Here is a 16,103-nt window from a genome sequence, read left to right as displayed (position 1 = left end):
CAGGATGGCGGCCGCCGGCACAACGGCGGCACGCCGGCAGGGAGCGGCGGCTCCGGCAGCCGGAGGATGCCGGATTGGTGACGGGTAAGGATGGTACAGGTAGTATCGGGTTGCCGGCAGTATATGCCGGCACTCCGGAGATCGACCGGCAAGCGGACGAATAGATAGGAGTAGGAGAGCCGCCGGTAGTAGCCGGCGGCAGCCGGCAGTCCCTCGGTACACGGGGGGCTGGGGGCAAGGGTAGGGAAGTCACCAAGAGGGAGGCAGGTATTGCCGGCAGTAGAGGCGGCAAGAGACCGGCACCCGGATAGAGAGAGAGACAGGGGGAGGGGGGAAGGGATGTAGGAAGTACCGTCAGGGTTCCAGACATCCCTCCCCCTCCCTGAGGGGGTGTACCCATGATAGAGACAGGCTCTAGCATCCAAGCAGGGGTCACTAGGGACCGGGAGCAGGTAGCCCAAGGGAGGGCTAGGGAACACCCAAGAGGGGGGGGGGGAGACTCCCCTATGCAGAGCTACACTAGTAACTAACCTTATAGGACACTATGAAGGTATATGTACCAGAGCGGACAGCACAGGGAAGCTCGGGTAGCCCTACTCTTCCACCCTAAGGAGGAATTGTAGGACAGGGGACAGATGAGTATAAACTAACCTAAGCATAGGCTAGGCTATACAAGAGATAGGTGGGGAGGGAGAAGAGAGGGGTCTTCCCAGGAAGGGTTTCTGTACCAGAGCGGCCACAAAGGGAAGGGAGGACACTCCCTAACCTAAGATTAGGCTGATCAGCTAAAAACGGTGCAAGAGTACAGTTTCAGCATGGAACAGAGAAACCTTCCTAACCCGGCCTAGATCAGGGCTAAAAGTCCTGAACTAGGCAAGGAAGAAGACATATCGCTATCGCAGGAAAGTCGTAGACTATCCTAGCCATAGAGGTAGGCTAGCCTAACCTCACTCTCAGACGCAATCCTAAAGGGGGTTCATTCCTTTAGGGAGGACTGAGAGGCGATATAATACTCTATTAGACAATAAATCCCTTTACTCAGAAAAGGGATCAAGGCTAAATAGAGGGAGTGCCAAGGCAGGGGATGAAGGAAGCATATAGGGGTCCTAAGGTTAGGTTAGGCTAGAAAGAATCACTGACTAGCCTATCCCCTATATGGTCCCTGAAGGCGAAAACATTTGCATCACTAGTCAAAAGTATTGTAAAATAATAATGCCACTATCTTCATAACTTAGTCTAGGATCACTGATAAATCATGCATGAACACTTGTATATAGGCTCCTGGCCTGGGGGCTATAGTAGCCGACTGGTATGAGGTCAATCGATGACCGATAAAAAGCGTCTAACACGATATAAAAGTTCCTAGCTATGAAGACTAAATAAACTAATGTATTCGATTAGTATATAATGCCGGAAGCGTTGTTGTGGCTAACTAATTAAGACATGCAAAACAACAACGACGCCATAAAATGGCGGGTCCGGTAGAGGCACAGCTCCGCCACAAAACATCAATTATTTCGCGAAATAATATTTACTTTACGGCCAGAGCTTAATTAAACAATACTGGAACCTTGTACTCAACTTTCCAGAAGAAGGCGAGGCTGAAGGTAACGACATAGCGAAGATGCAAAACGATAAAGTTCACACAAGGGAAAATCCGTCTCAGTAGGGCAGCTACTAACAAAAGGATAAAGACGCTCGTGACGTCATTAGAGCAATGGCGTCCGTTTGTTTACGTCTCGAGTATCAGTAGTAGCCACGAGTGAGATTAGCTGTGGAACGGCTCCCAGCTATTCTCAGCCCTTACACACCGAAGCGTTAACCCTGTTCGGGGTGGAGATAGCTATGTGGCACGACCAGACATGCGTGTCCCCTGTTGTATTACGATGTCTTAAAGGGAAACCTTTGAGATACTCGCTCCAGAAGTTAGAATTCTGTGATAACCTGTGGTTAAATTCTCTGGGAATATCTTAGTAGTCTTATACCCAAGGAAGCTACCAAACAGGAACCTTCCATCAGGACGCCATGGCTTGAGCCCAAAAATTATTTTTGTGGGATTGTGTAAATTAGTATTCATTATTAAATTTGTCCTTTTATGTCAGTTTTTAGATGTGAATGGTAATAATTGCAGTTATTTTTAAGATATTTTTTTTTAAAAAGATTAATGAATTCTTTGTATTATACATTGCATATTTTTGTGTGCAAAAAATCGGACATTTTTATTTTTAGCATGTTCATATGGACTATTTTTCAATTTTTTTTAGCATGTATATAGGGAATATTTTTGTTGCAAAAAATCTCCTGAAGTTTTATATCATTAGTGCAGTATATTTATAAGTATGTTCATATGGAAATATAAACGATGGATCTTGAAAAGTGCCATTTACACATGATCAGAGATAGTGAGCAAATGCTGATCACTATCAAATTGAAACCAGTCCAGCAATGGTTGAAAGGTGAATAACTCACTGTAAGGGTAAGTAGGGGTAATGGCTTGCAGTGAATGTTTTGCATGACACACTTATGTTGTCAGTACTTAAGGTTCTTTAATGTGGCCATTTGACCCCATTTGCCTGGCTTTCTGCTTGTTCCTTTTTAATAAATTGGACTAAAGTGCTTTTGGATGTACAGTATTCCCTAGGAGGTGATACCCATTTTTCGTCTATCTAATAACTTTATTACTTTGTTTCTGTCTTAGTTTAACATTTAGTAGTTCTTACTGCGGGTAGTTTTTTATACCGGTAAAATGTGCGTTATGTTGGTAATAGGACATGTACAGTATGTTTACTTTGCCTTGCAAAAGGTTTTTATTTTCTATAGAGTAACTATTATATTGCTATATAGTACAGTACAGTATTGCTTTTCCTGACAAAGGTAATTAATTCAGTCTAGTGAACACTTTATTCAGTGTTCCCAATATCAGGCACACTACTAGATGACTCGGAAACCTGAAAAAGTCCTCTTGTCTGGGGTATAGGTACTGATTTTATGCTTTAGTTGCTGATGTTATGCTTTAGTTGGAGAACCTTTAGTTTATACTTGACTCTTATTTGCCACTTTATGTCTAGGTTTGTAAATTTTTAGGTATTTGCTTTGTATTTATTTATTTTTTTCCCTATGTTCAAGATATACTGTACAGTACAAGTATGTATGTACTGTATGTGGCTTTGTGGAACCTTGCTCAACATATGCCCTATGCCTCATTTGGTTTGGTCTTTTTGTTATGTATAAGAATATGCAAATATTTTGAATTATAATAAGTACTTACTCATTCAGGGCCAGCAGAAGGAAGATCGGTTATAATTATTACAATACAGTATTGCTACTTTATTAGGCTCCTAGAAGGGTAGCTTTCAATAATCTATGATTCATGTGGCAAAACTAAGGCCACCAAAACATCGGATAACAAGTTCCCACAAATTCTGATGAGATAGTGATACTGTATAGAGACTGCTATGCCACATTTAGGAACAAAGTCTTGAGGTGCTTTTATCAAGAATTGCAAGCTCAAATAATAGTTTGTTTAGACTTTGTTTATAATGAATTGGCTGGATTCAGTGACTTTTAACTAAAAGGAAACTCAGTGTTGAATTAATATTTTTTATGCAATATATCCTATTACAAAGAACAAGAAATATAGACTAAGATAATAATAATCTGCTTAAAGCTACTTTACAATTTTGTTTACACACACACAGATTCTATGGGAGAGCAGATGCACTTTTACATATGCTTTATCTACTTCATTATTTAAAAGCACTCGTGTATTGGTGGAAAAATTGTTCATCTATTGTCAATATTCTGCATATAATGCAAACTATTGTTGAACTATTGTCGACTTACATTCCGATTACCATCCCTCTGCTATTTAAAGGAACTTTTTAGAGTTGATTACTAGGGTAACATACTTTAGATTTTCTTGTTTAACCCATTTGTATATCTTTGGTTGTTCTGTATGGTGATACACGGGTCATTGTTTGCTTTTGAAATCTGCTATATATTAAACATTAAAATTTAGTTAATTTTATACAACTCTACCAGGCAGTAATGGAGTAGTCAGTAAGCTAAATACACGAGAACAAACTATGAAAAACAATATAAAACTCACACTCTTAAATATAAAATTCCTAATAAATAAAGAGTTTTGTGTCATTGTTTTCACCACAAGTGTTTAGCAGTAGAGCACTATTAAATACTTAGTGAGGCCTTTATGAGGCAAAGCTCTACACTACCACCCACCTATGCATTACAATGATAATTTCATAGCCACATGTCATCTGAAGTAACATTGTCTACTATGGAATATTTTTTGGGGAAAAGAACAAAAAATATGTATTGTATTTATGAAGATTTATTGTCTGCAAGATCTGAAAAATACAATTGTAGTGTAGTAATTCTCTATTTTGCTCCATTTGGTTTTGTAATTCTGTTGTGATGTGTGAAAAAGGTCAGTAACGGTCTAAAGAAAAAACAATTGGTAATCTGCCTGTCAATTTTATTAGCTTCAAGAAACCTTTGAAGGCTAGGTCTCAAGATTTTATTGTATTATTAGCAGAGTACATTGTACTATGTATCATGTCTCTTGCCCTCCATGGTTCCGGTCTATCCTGTCTTCCATATTTGTTCTCATTAATCCACCATGTTCTCTCCATTGTCCTCCTTGTCTCTGTGTCCTCTTCATTACCTGTGTTCTCTTTTCTTCCTGTGCTTCTTGGCCACTACATTCGTCTTATTGCTCATGTAGTTCCAGCACACTGCATTCTTCCAGTTACCCTATAAATTTCTTTCATTGGCCTTCCTGTCCTTCTGTTTTCCCTCAAGATTTTTACAGTATTTGCCCTTCTATGATTCCTTCCTTCTACATTATTCTCATTGGCTACCTACATATTTCTGTTTGCTCTCTTCTGCTTCTTGCTCTCCTAATACTTATGTGGTTTTGTCACCAAAATTTTTCTCATTGCCCTCTACATTCTTTACACAGCCCTTCTGTAGTTCTTATCCTCTGTATTCTTCTCATAGCCTGTGCTTCTTGCATCCTTTTCATTACCCTCCTATGGTTCTTGTCCCCACAATTTCCTCATTGCCTACCTGTTCTTCTTTTGGTGGTTCTTGTTTCTACAATTATCTCATTGCCCTCCCGTATATCTTGCGGTGGTTCTTGTCCCCTCAGTTTTTTCATTGCCTGATTGTTGTTCTTGGCCCACAATATTTTCATTGCCATCGTTTGTTTTTTGCCCCAGTATTCTTCTCATTGCCCTTCGGTGAATTTTGCTCTCTGCATTATTCTCATTGTCCTCCATTGCATCTGGCCCTCTGCATATTATTCTTATTGCCCTCCTGTGCTTCTTACCCTCTAACATTCTTCTTACTGCCATCCTGTGCTTCTTGTCATCTACTAATATTGCTCTCCTTTGCTTGCTGCCCTCTACTGTCATTGCCCCTTGCCCTCTTTATTTTCTTGCTTTATTCTCATTGCCCTGCTGTGGTTCTTACTGTTTTATTGCTCTTCTTTAGTTCTTGCTTTTTTATTGCCCTCCTTTGGACCTTGCCCTCTACTCATTACCCTCATTTAAACCATTCCCTCTTCATTGCCTTCCTTTAAATGATTCTCTGCTCCCTTTAAATGATTCTCTCCTCATTACCTTCCTTTGGTCATTGCTCTCCTTTGGACCTCGCCCTTTCATTGCCCACCTTTGGCTCCTACCTCTCTACCATTGCTCTCCTTTGGTTCTTGCCCATATTCTATTGCCCTCATTTGGATCTTGCCACTCTTCTATTGCCCTCCTTTGGCTCTTGCCCTCTCTTCTCTTTGCCCTCCTATGGCTCTTGCCCTCTCTTAATCGCCTTTCTTTGGGTCTTGCCCTTCTTTGGCTCTTGCCCTTCTTTGGCTTCTGCCTTCTCTTCATTGCTCTCCTTTGGCTCTTGCCCTCTTCATTGCCCTACTTTGGCTTTTTCCCTCTCCATTGCCCTGCTTTGACTCTTGCCCTCTCTGCATTACCCTCATTTGACTATTTCTCTCTGTATTGCCTTCCTTTGGCTATTTCTTTCTCTGTATTGCCCTCCTTTGGCTCTTGCCCTCTCTGCATTACCCTCATTTGACTATTTCTCTCTGTATTGCCTTCCTTTGGCTATTTCTTTCTCTGTATTGCCCTCCTTTGGCTCTTGCCCTCTCTGCCTTGCCTTCTTTTGGCTCTTGCCCTCTCTGCATTCCCCTCCTTTGGCTCTTGCTGTCTCTGCATTTCCCTTGTTTGGCTCTTGCCCTTTCTCCATTGCCCTCCTTTGTCTCTTGCCTTCTCTGCATTGCCCTCCTTCGGCTCTTGCCCTTGCTGCATTACACCCCTTGGCTCTTGTCCTTCTTGCATTGCCCTCCTTTGGCTCTTGCCCTCCATTGGCTCTTGCCTCTCTTCATTGCCCTCCATTTGTTCTTCCCCTCTCCTCACTGCACTTCTTTGGCTCCTGCCTTCCCTGCATTGCCTTCCTTTGGCTCTTGCCCTCTGCATTACCCTCTTTTGGCTCTTGCCCTCTCTGCATTCCCCTCCTTTGGCTCTTGCTGTCTCTGCATTTCCCTTGTTTGGCTCTTGCCCTTTCTCTTCTTTGGCTCTTGCCCTTTCTCTTCTTTGGCTCTTGCCCTTTCTCTTCTTTGGCTCTTGCCCTTTCTCCACTGCCCTCCTTTGTCTCTTGCCTTCTCTGCATTGCCCTCCTTCGGCTCTTGCCCTTGCTGCATTACACTCCTTGGCTCTTGTCCTTCTTGCATTGCCCTCCTTTGGCTCTTGCCCTCCATTGGCTCTTGCCTCTCTTCATTGCCCTCCATTTGTTCTTCCCCTCTCCTCACTGCACTTCTTTGGCTCCTGCCTTCCCTGCATTGCCTTCCTTTGGCTCTTGCCCTCTGCATTACCCTCTTTTGGCTCTTGCCCTCTCTGCATTCCCCTCCTTTGGCTCTTGCTGTCTCTGCATTTCCCTTGTTTGGCTCTTGCCCTTTCTCCATTGCCCTCCTTTGTCTCTTGCCTTCTCTGTATTGCCCTCCGGTGGCTATTACTCTCTCTCTGCATTGCCATCCTGTGGCTCTTGCCCTCTCTGCATTGCCCTCCTTTGGGTCTTGCCCTTTTGCATTGCCCTCCTTTGGGTCTTGCCCTTTTGCATTGCCCTCCTTTGTCTCTTGCCTTCTCTGTATTGCCCTCCGGTGGCTATTACTCCCTCTGCATTGCCTTCCCTGCATTGCCTTCCTTTGGCTCTTGCCCTCTGCATTACCCTCTTTTGGCTCTTGCCCTCTCTGCATTGCCCTCCTTCATTGGCTCTTGCTGTCTCTGCATTTCCCTTCTTTGGCTCTTGCCCTTTCTCCATTGCCCTCCGGTGGCTATTACTCTCTCTGCATTGCCATCCTGTGGCTCTTGCCCTCTCTGCATTGCCCTCCTTTGTCTCTTGCCTTCTCTGTATTGCCCTCCGGTGGCTATTACTCTCTCTGCATTGCCCTCCTTTGGCTCTTGCTTTCTGTATTGCCCTCCTTTGACTCCTGTCTTGTCTTTATTGCCCTTCTTTGGCTCTTGTCCTCTCTGCATTGTTCTCCTTTGCATCTTGCCCACTCTGCAATGCCTTCCTTTGGCCCTTGCTCTCCCTCTACTGCCTTCCTGTGCCTGTGGCTATTGCCTTCTCTGTACTGCCTTCCTGTGGAACTGCCCTCCTTTGGTTATTACCCTCTCTGCATTACCTTCATTTTGCTATTGCCCTCTGTATCACCCTCCTTTGGCTCTATCCTATCTCTGCATTACCTTCATTTTGCTATTGCCCTCTGTATCGCCCTCCTTTGGCTCTATCCTATCTCTGCATTACCTTCCATTGGCTCTTGCATCTCCACCTTGCCATCCTTCTTTGGCTCTTGCCCGATCTGCATTGCCCTCTCTGCATTGCCCTCCTTCGGCTCTTGCCCTTGCTGCATTACACTCCTTGGCTCTTGTCCTTCTTGCATTGCCCTCCATTGGCTCTTGCCTCTCTTCATTGCCCTCCATTTGTTCTTCCCCTCTCCTCACTGCCCTTCTTTGGCTCCTGCCTTCCCTGCATTGCCTTCCGTTGGCTATTGCCCTCTGCATTACCCTCTTTTGGTTCTTGCCCTCTCTGCATTGCCTCTCTGCATTGCCCTCCTTTTGCTCTTGCTTTCTGTATTGCCCTCCTTTGACTCCTGTCTTGTCTTTATTGCCCTTCTTTGGCTCCTGCCTTCCCTGCATTGCCTTCCTTTGGCTCTTGCCCTCTGCATTACCCTCTTTTGTCTCTTGCCCTCTCTGCATTCCCCTCCTTTGGCTCTTGCTGTCTCTGCATTTCCCTTCTTTGGCTCTTGCCCTTTCTCTTCTTTGGCTCTTGCCCTTTCTCCACTGCCCTCCTTTGTCTCTTGCCTTCTCTGCATTGCCCTCCTTCGGCTCTTGCCCTTGCTGCATTACACTCCTTTGGCTCTTGCCCTTGCTGCATTGCCCTCCTTTGGCTCTTGCCTCTCTTCATTGCCCTCCATTTGTTCTTCCCTTCTCCTCACTGCCCTTCTTTGGCTCCTGCCTTCCCTGCATTGCCTTCCTTTGGCTCTTGCCCTCTGCATTACCCTCTTTTGTCTCTTGCCCTCTCTGCATTCCCCTCCTTTGGCTCTTGCTGTCTCTGCATTCCCCTCCTTTGGCTCTTGCTGTCTCTGCATTTCCCTTCTTTGGCTCTTGCCCTTTCTCCACTGCCCTCCTTTGTCTCTTGCCTTCTCTGCATTGCCCTCCTTCGGCTCTTGCCCTTGCTGCATTACACTCCTTTGGCTCTTGCCCTTGCTGCATTGCCCTCCTTTGGCTCTTGCCTCTCTTCATTGCCCTCCATTTGTTCTTCCCTTCTCCTCACTGCCCTTCTTTGGCTCCTGCCTTCCCTGCATTGCCTTCCTTTGGCTCTTGCCCTCTGCATTACCCTCTTTTGTCTCTTGCCCTCTCTGCATTGCCCTCCTTCATTGGCTCTTGCCCCCTTTGGCTCTTGCCCCCTTTGACTCTTGCCCTCCTTTGGCTCTTGCCCTCTGCATTGCCCTCCTTTGACTTTTCCCCTCTCTTGATTGGCTTCCTTTTGCTCTTGCCCGTCTCTGCATTACCCTCCTTTGGATCTTGTATCTCTGCCTTGCCATCCTTCTTTGGCTATTGCCCTCTGCATAGATTTGGCTCTTGCCTTCTTTTCATTGCTCTCTTTTGGCTCTTGACCTCTCTTCATTACTCTGTGTCTTGCACTCTCTTTATTGCCCTCATTTTGTTTTCGTCCTCTCTGCATTGCCCTCCTTTGGCTCTTGCCCTCTCTGCATTGCCCTCCTTTGTCTATTACCCTCTGCATTGCCCTCCTTTATGTCTTACCCTCCTTTATGTCTTGCCCTCTGCATTGCCCTCCTTTGGTTATTGCCCTCTGCATTGTCCTCCTTTGGCTCTTGCCCTCTATTCATTGCCCTTCTTTGGCTCTTGCCCTCACTTCATTACCCTCTTTTGACTCTTTCCCTCTCTTCATTTCCCTCCTTTGGCTCTTGCTCTTCCTGCATTGGCCCTTTTTGGCTCTTGCCCTTCCTGCATTGGCCCTTTTTGGCTCTTATCCTTCCTGCATTGCCCTCCTTTGGTTCTTATCCTTCCTGCATTGCCCTTCTTTGGCTCTTGCCCCTCTCTACTTTGACCTTTGGTTCCAGCCTCTGCATTTCCCTCCATTGACTCTTGCCCTCTCTTTATTGCCCTCCATTGGCTCTTGCCTCTCTCTGCATTGCCCTTCTTTGGCTCTTGCCCTCCATTGGCTCTTGCCTCTCTTCATTGCCCTCCATTTGTTCTTCCCCTCTAATCACTGCCCTTCTTTGGCTCCTGCCTTCCCTGCATTGCCTTCCTTTGGCTCTTGCCCTCTGCATTACCCTCTTTTGTCTCTTGCCCTCTCTGCATTCCCCTCCTTTGCATTCCCCTCCTTTGGCTCCTGCTGTCTCTGCATTTCCCTTCTTTGGCTCTTGCCCTTTCTCCAATGCCCTCCTTTGTCTCTTGCCTTCTCTGCATTGCCCTCCTTTGTCTCTTGCCTTCTCTGCATTGCCCTCCTTCGGCTCTTGCCCTTGCTGCATTACACTCCTTTGGCTCTTGCCCTTGCTGCATTACACTCCTTTGGCTCTTGTCCTTCTTGCATTGCCCTCCTTTGGCTCTTGCCTCTCTTCATTGCCCTCTATTTGTTCTTCCCCTCTCCTCACTGCACTTCTTTGGCTCCTGCCTTCCCTGCATTGCCTTCCTTTGGCTCTTGCCCTCTGCATTGCCCTCCTTTGGCTATTGCTCTCCTTGGGCTCTCGCCCTCTTCTCATCGCCCGCCTTGGGCTCTCGCCTTCTTCTCATCGCCCGCTTTAGAGAGCCCTCTTCTCATCGCCCGCCTTGGGGTCTCGCCCTCTTCTCATCGCCCGCCTTGGGCTCTCGCCCTCTTCTCATCGCCTGCCTTGGGCTCTCGCCCTCTTCTCATTTCCCAACTAGGGATCTTGCTGTATTTGGGTATACCCGTCTATACATTGCCCTTCCTCCATTCTTCTCATTGCCCTTCTTTCTATTGTATTACCATCCTTTTGCCCTTCTTTGGATCTTACCCTCTTCTCATTGCCCTTCTTTCTATTGTATTGTCATCCTATTGCCCTTCTTTGGATCTTGCCTTGTTCTCCTTGCTCTCTTTTGGTCCATGTACTCTTTTCATTGCCCTGCTTGGGTTGTTCCCCTCCTTTGGTCCCTGCCCTCTTCTCATTGTCCTCTTATGGATCTTGCTGTCTGTGTCCAGCTTTGGCTCTTGCCCTCCTTTGGTCCTTGACCCTTGTTTCATTGTACACTTTTCAGGAGTAAGGAGCCTTATCTTGTTATCCTTCCTCTCAATTACCTCTTGCTCAAATTAGGTGCATGTTTCCCAAGGCTGGAGATTTAAGAGAATATTTATTTCCCAAGTCATAATAATATTTCATAGGTCCAATAATATTGTCCGGTGTATGGCCCAATTAAATCTCTTAATTTCGAGGACCTTTATGGCAACCAACAAATCAGTCTACAAGAGAATTCTTATTATTTTATCCTGTTGTTAACTATATGCAGTATGGCAGTATGGATTTTTTTTTTTAGTCTTTATCTTGTATGGGCCTTGAATGGCGCTAGAACCTTTCATAATAAATCTTCATTGTAAGTAAGGAGTGCATTATTAGGGACACTCAAAGCGAGACCCATAATTAAAAAAAGTCAAGTAGAGTTTACATACATAGAATAAATGGGACTAGAAGCTAACCAAGCAAGATTCAGATTAGATGGTAATTACTGCTGAAATACTCAGTTTGTCATAATTATTTGAAAGGACCCATTTAACATTAGTAAAGTACAGTAATATATAATATTGCTAAATTACAGTAATGAATAATAGGGGAAAATTATTTTATCAAAATCTTTTTTTCAACAATCTTGTTTCATACTAAGTGATTGCACTGATAATGTCATCCCACGTCTGATAGACCCCCAACCGAGAAAAAAAAAACGATGGAAATAAAAGAGGGATCCTGCTATGTATGGAAGGCATACAATTCTTACCTTTTGAAACTTTTATTTGGAAGTTTAGTCAATAGTTGAGCTTTTTTTTTTTATCTTCTGGACAGGAGTAAGCCATCAAAGTAAGGAGGTTGGGATCTGTAAAAGAATGCAGTTGAACAAAATGTTTAAAATTATTTTTCATTGGAAATTTTTTTTTACACGGATCATCCGCATTGTTCTAATCATAATCAGGAACAATGAAAAGTTTTTCATGCTGTATATTTGTGCTGTATATTTAGTTTTCTATGGTTTTCCTTCATATGCAGTGATACCTGCCATTTCATTTAAACAGGGAAGCAGTGAGTGACCTTTATATACAAATAAGATCTTTATCTCCTGTTGAAGCATCACTAGATGAACCTATCCGAAGAAGGGTAAGCATATTGAAAAATTGTCAGACTATTTCCAATTATTAGTAGAATTATGCTACATTTGCGTGTGTTTCAAGTTCAGGATTTCTACCATGGGTAAAATGTCTCATCAGTAGAGAGTTAAAAAGACCACCAAATTTTATAAAAGTCCTTTACCACCAGGCAGCTGAACAAACCACTGACAAGGACTATCTTGAACTATGATGTTAAGCAATACCCCAATTAAAATAGTGTGCTATTGAATAGACAAGTATACTTACGTCTCTTATCATCAGGAGCCAATGTCTTTCTTACCCAAATTTTGCATTAGGAGAGAAAATATGGGCGACATTCAAACTAGTGCCATATGTACAGTTGCCAGTCTCTGGATTTTATTACTCATTCGTAACATTGCGTAACCTTTGAGGGAGAGCAGATGTTTATGAATTGATGATTATGATGACTAAGTTTTGAGATTCAGGCTGATAGCACAGGGACTGTATTTAACAGCAAGGAATCAAGAACTACAATGTCTTTGGACAACAATTAATTAATGGGCTGCTCATGAATACAAGAACATTCTTCAGGATACGACAAATTTATGGACAAAAGGTAGTATTTATGAACTAACAAGGGCTTTGTGAAAAAACATGCTCATAGTAAAAAAAAAAAAAAAAAAAAAAAAAAAGGAGTTCCCAAAGATGCTTATGATAAAAAAAACTAACCATGGATGTTAGAACCACCACATTTTTATGGAGACGTGAAAAATACCATCAGACCAATGTATTGTGCAAAGGTGTCAAAGTTGAAAGTAAGTAGAAGTCAATAAAATTGGTAGTAGCACACAGAAAATTGTTGTAAAATATAGACAAGACAAAGCATAAGGAAAGAGTATGTTAAACTGGTCCAAAATATAATAAGATTTTAATGTTACAGATAGATTATGAAGGAAAAAGTATATTATAGGATGCAAGCAAGGCAAGACATGTGTTATCAGTATAATTTAAAGGGAACCTAAATAGAATTTTAACAATAGTTCAGAAGAAATATTTTAGCACATGTTATGCCCAAAATGAAAGATTTCAATATTAATTAACAATAGGGAAGTGGAGAATGGAGACCAGGAAAAACTAAATAAAAGTTTTGAAACTTGAAAATGGAATAAGAAAAAGTTCTAAATTGACCTTCAGGAAAGTAGATGTGCATATTGTGGATGAATTAAAAGTGATGTAAGGTATAATAGATATCACAAGAGATACCAAGAATTGAAAGAACCGGAGGAGGTGGACGATACTATGAATGAGGTGGTCTAAAGAGATGAGAGGGACAGATAGTCCGAGAGATGGAACATTTCTTTTGTCAGTAGAAATACACTGGACCATGGAGTTGGTATAAAGAAAGCAATGAGAAAAGGGGCTAACATCAACGACAGAGGAAGAGATTATTGAAATACAGGCAAGCCAAGATTCATGGCTTGATTGTTTGCGTGGTCATATAACAAATCAAGTTGCATTTATATTTGGTGTCCAAGGAGCTGTTAAAGGGAGATGGTTTGGTTATGTAATTGGGAGCAAAGAAGAGCAGTTAATCAGAAAAATAAGAGAGATGAAAGTTGCAGTACAGAACTGGACTACAGTATGACAGAGGGACCCAGAAAATATTAAGTGGTTATGTGGGGAAGTGTTTAAAACAATTTGGTTTAAGAGAACTATGTAAAAAGATAATGATGAGGAGAAATTTTAATGGTATTTATATACTGTTTTATGATTTGTTGTTAAAAGTATATTTTGATTAATACTGGTATGTTAGTAGAAAATATTACGGTACTATTATCAGTGTTGATAGTTTCAAGGTTTGATGTTTCATTGAGACTAACATTACTAATTGTTTTTTATCTCTTGTCTTACAGATTATTGCCATAGTGCTGTGGTTGGCATCAATTTTAATGGCATCATTTACTCCCAATATTGATATTGTAGTAAAACTGCTAGGAAGCCTTGCTGCATTTTTCATATTTGTTTTCCCAGGTGAGGTTTTATCTCCAGATTCCCTGTATGCTAAATTCCCTATTTAATTTGTGCAAAATATAATTATCAATGATCTTGATGTAACTTTCATGTTAAAAGTAGGTTTTCCTTTATTTGTTACAACCTTTCTGAGAATTTGGAGGTCAAGGACTGCACAAAAGGGACAGGGAGGTCAAGGACTGCACAAAAGGGACAGGGAGGTCAAGGACTGCACAAAAGGGACAGGGAGGTCAAGGACTGCACAAAAGGGACAGGGAGGTCAAGGACTGCACAAAAGGGACAGGGAGGTCAAGGACTGCACAAAAGGGACAGGGAGGTCAAGGACTGCACAAAAGGGACAGGATAAATGAATAATCTAACAGATTTGTTTAAGAATTAGCCTTAGAGTGACTTTTAAAACAGTTTTAGGAATATTTACAGTTTCTTTGTTTGACTATTTTGTCTAGTTTACTCTTTGATTCTTTGGTTCAGGAGCTTTTAATTGCTTGTGGGAAAGAGGCTCTACTTTGTGAAGGTAATTAGGGTTAATATGGAAATCATGGGATGTATACTTGGAAATGTAAAATAGAGTAGGAAAACTAAAAAATCAGTGCAAGCAAAAATGTATATAGTCTCAGGAAAGGAAGTACTGTACTTCAGAAGTAAAAGTAGTGTGTAGAATAGTCACGAAACAGTTATAGGAAAGGTGTATTTGTGAATATTATTATTCCATATGAAAAAGATTTTGTCACTAGAGGATTACACATTACATGTATATGTGAAGTAGAGAATTTTTATTTCCAAACTTTACAAAAGCACCAGATGTGGGCAAGATAGTATAGAACAGAGTTACAATAAATGGTAGACCTTAATATTTAGAGCAGTTTGTTTAACTTGAGGTTGCACTGCAATATGAACCTGTAGTTGGCCTATAGAGTCTAGTAAGAAAGGAAGCAATTGCAGCATAGATTAAATAGACAGCATGGATTAAATAGAATTGCCAAACTATTAACAATGACCAACTACTGTTAAATGAAATAATAAGAAAAGCAAAGACTTACAATTTATGTAGCCGGCTGTACAATACACATATTGCAGCAAGCTAAGGATTTCTGAAGATAAATGATATATTGCATATTTATAAAGGAATATCATGAATATAATAGTAAAACCCTTTCCTTTCTTTCAGGTATGAGTTTGTTGCAGCTGGTGTTATGTGAAAGTGAAATGAACAGCTCTACAAAATCATGGCGTGAAGTTGGGTGGTGCGCAGTAGGTGTAATGTATGTAATGTTAGGAATGTTTACTTTTGGTCTGGCTTTTGTATTAGGAATAGAAAATATGCTGGATCCAGACGAATCCACACCATTGTGCGAGTAATTGCTCTGCATTTAGCAAGATATTTGGACAATCTTTTGCTTATACATTTTCCTTTGATTAATTTATCCTACTTTAAGTACAGTACGATGCATTCTCATTTTATACTACTTATGCAATAAATTTTTTCAAATTAAAGGTTAGTTATTTTTTCCTATGTAATTGAAAAAAAATTTGTCTTCATTCATCAGACTTTCTGTACTCACTATCATTTTGTGGAAATTTTGCAGTTTACAGTACAATATTTTGAATTGAAATTAACTTTACTTCCAATGAGAACAAATCTTTATTAAGGGGAGACATGCTATATAATTCTCAAGTTTTAGCAAAACTAATAATTCCCAATTATACTTTTTATTGTAATTCATGGATTTTGTAATTGCAGTGTCCCTGGATATAGATTTGTATTAATTGAAAACCAACTCATAAATACTTAACAAAATACCAGTAAAGTTTTTGCCACATTTAACTTGAGAAATGCAGTATAATACCATAAAACATGCAAAATGAATTTTCTAAAATCTATTAAAGATAGTTCCTCACAGTAAGTCTTTTTCAATTAAGGTATTTGAAAAACTTTCTCAAATAGATTTTTGGTCCTTGAAATTTTGTAGTCCACTCTACTTTGATCTTTGATTTAGATTCATCTTTTAAAAAAATTTTGTAAAGTTAAATTCCGATAGGTAGTTCTGGCAAATTATTCTTTTGATACTTTGTTGGTGTGTTGTGGAATGGATTAAATTTTCTTAAAAGCAGCTTAAAGCACTGTAAGAGAAAATATGTTAGAAAAGACTCAAGAACTTGTGTACTGTATA

General features: G+C 41.5%; 1 protein-coding gene across 1 annotated transcript in view; it reads left to right on the top strand.

The window, feature by feature from the left end:
- The window catches only part of LOC137654628 (sodium-coupled neutral amino acid transporter 7-like), an 84,795-nt gene extending 69,369 nt beyond the window's left edge, over positions 1-15,426 (top strand). Inside the window, exons 9-11 of the mRNA XM_068388426.1 lie at positions 11,848-11,929; positions 13,815-13,932; positions 15,101-15,426. Of these exons, the coding sequence (XP_068244527.1) occupies positions 11,848-11,929; positions 13,815-13,932; positions 15,101-15,291 (391 nt within the window). The 3' untranslated portion in view covers positions 15,292-15,426. The remainder of the gene's footprint in view (positions 1-11,847; positions 11,930-13,814; positions 13,933-15,100) is intronic.
- Positions 15,427-16,103: the final 677 nt, after the last annotated feature.

Source organism: Palaemon carinicauda, chromosome 15, assembly GCF_036898095.1.
Source record: "Palaemon carinicauda isolate YSFRI2023 chromosome 15, ASM3689809v2, whole genome shotgun sequence".
Classification (NCBI taxonomy): domain Eukaryota; kingdom Metazoa; phylum Arthropoda; class Malacostraca; order Decapoda; family Palaemonidae; genus Palaemon; species Palaemon carinicauda.
Note: the sequence above shows the minus strand (reverse complement) of the source record. Positions and strands in the feature narration are given on the sequence as shown.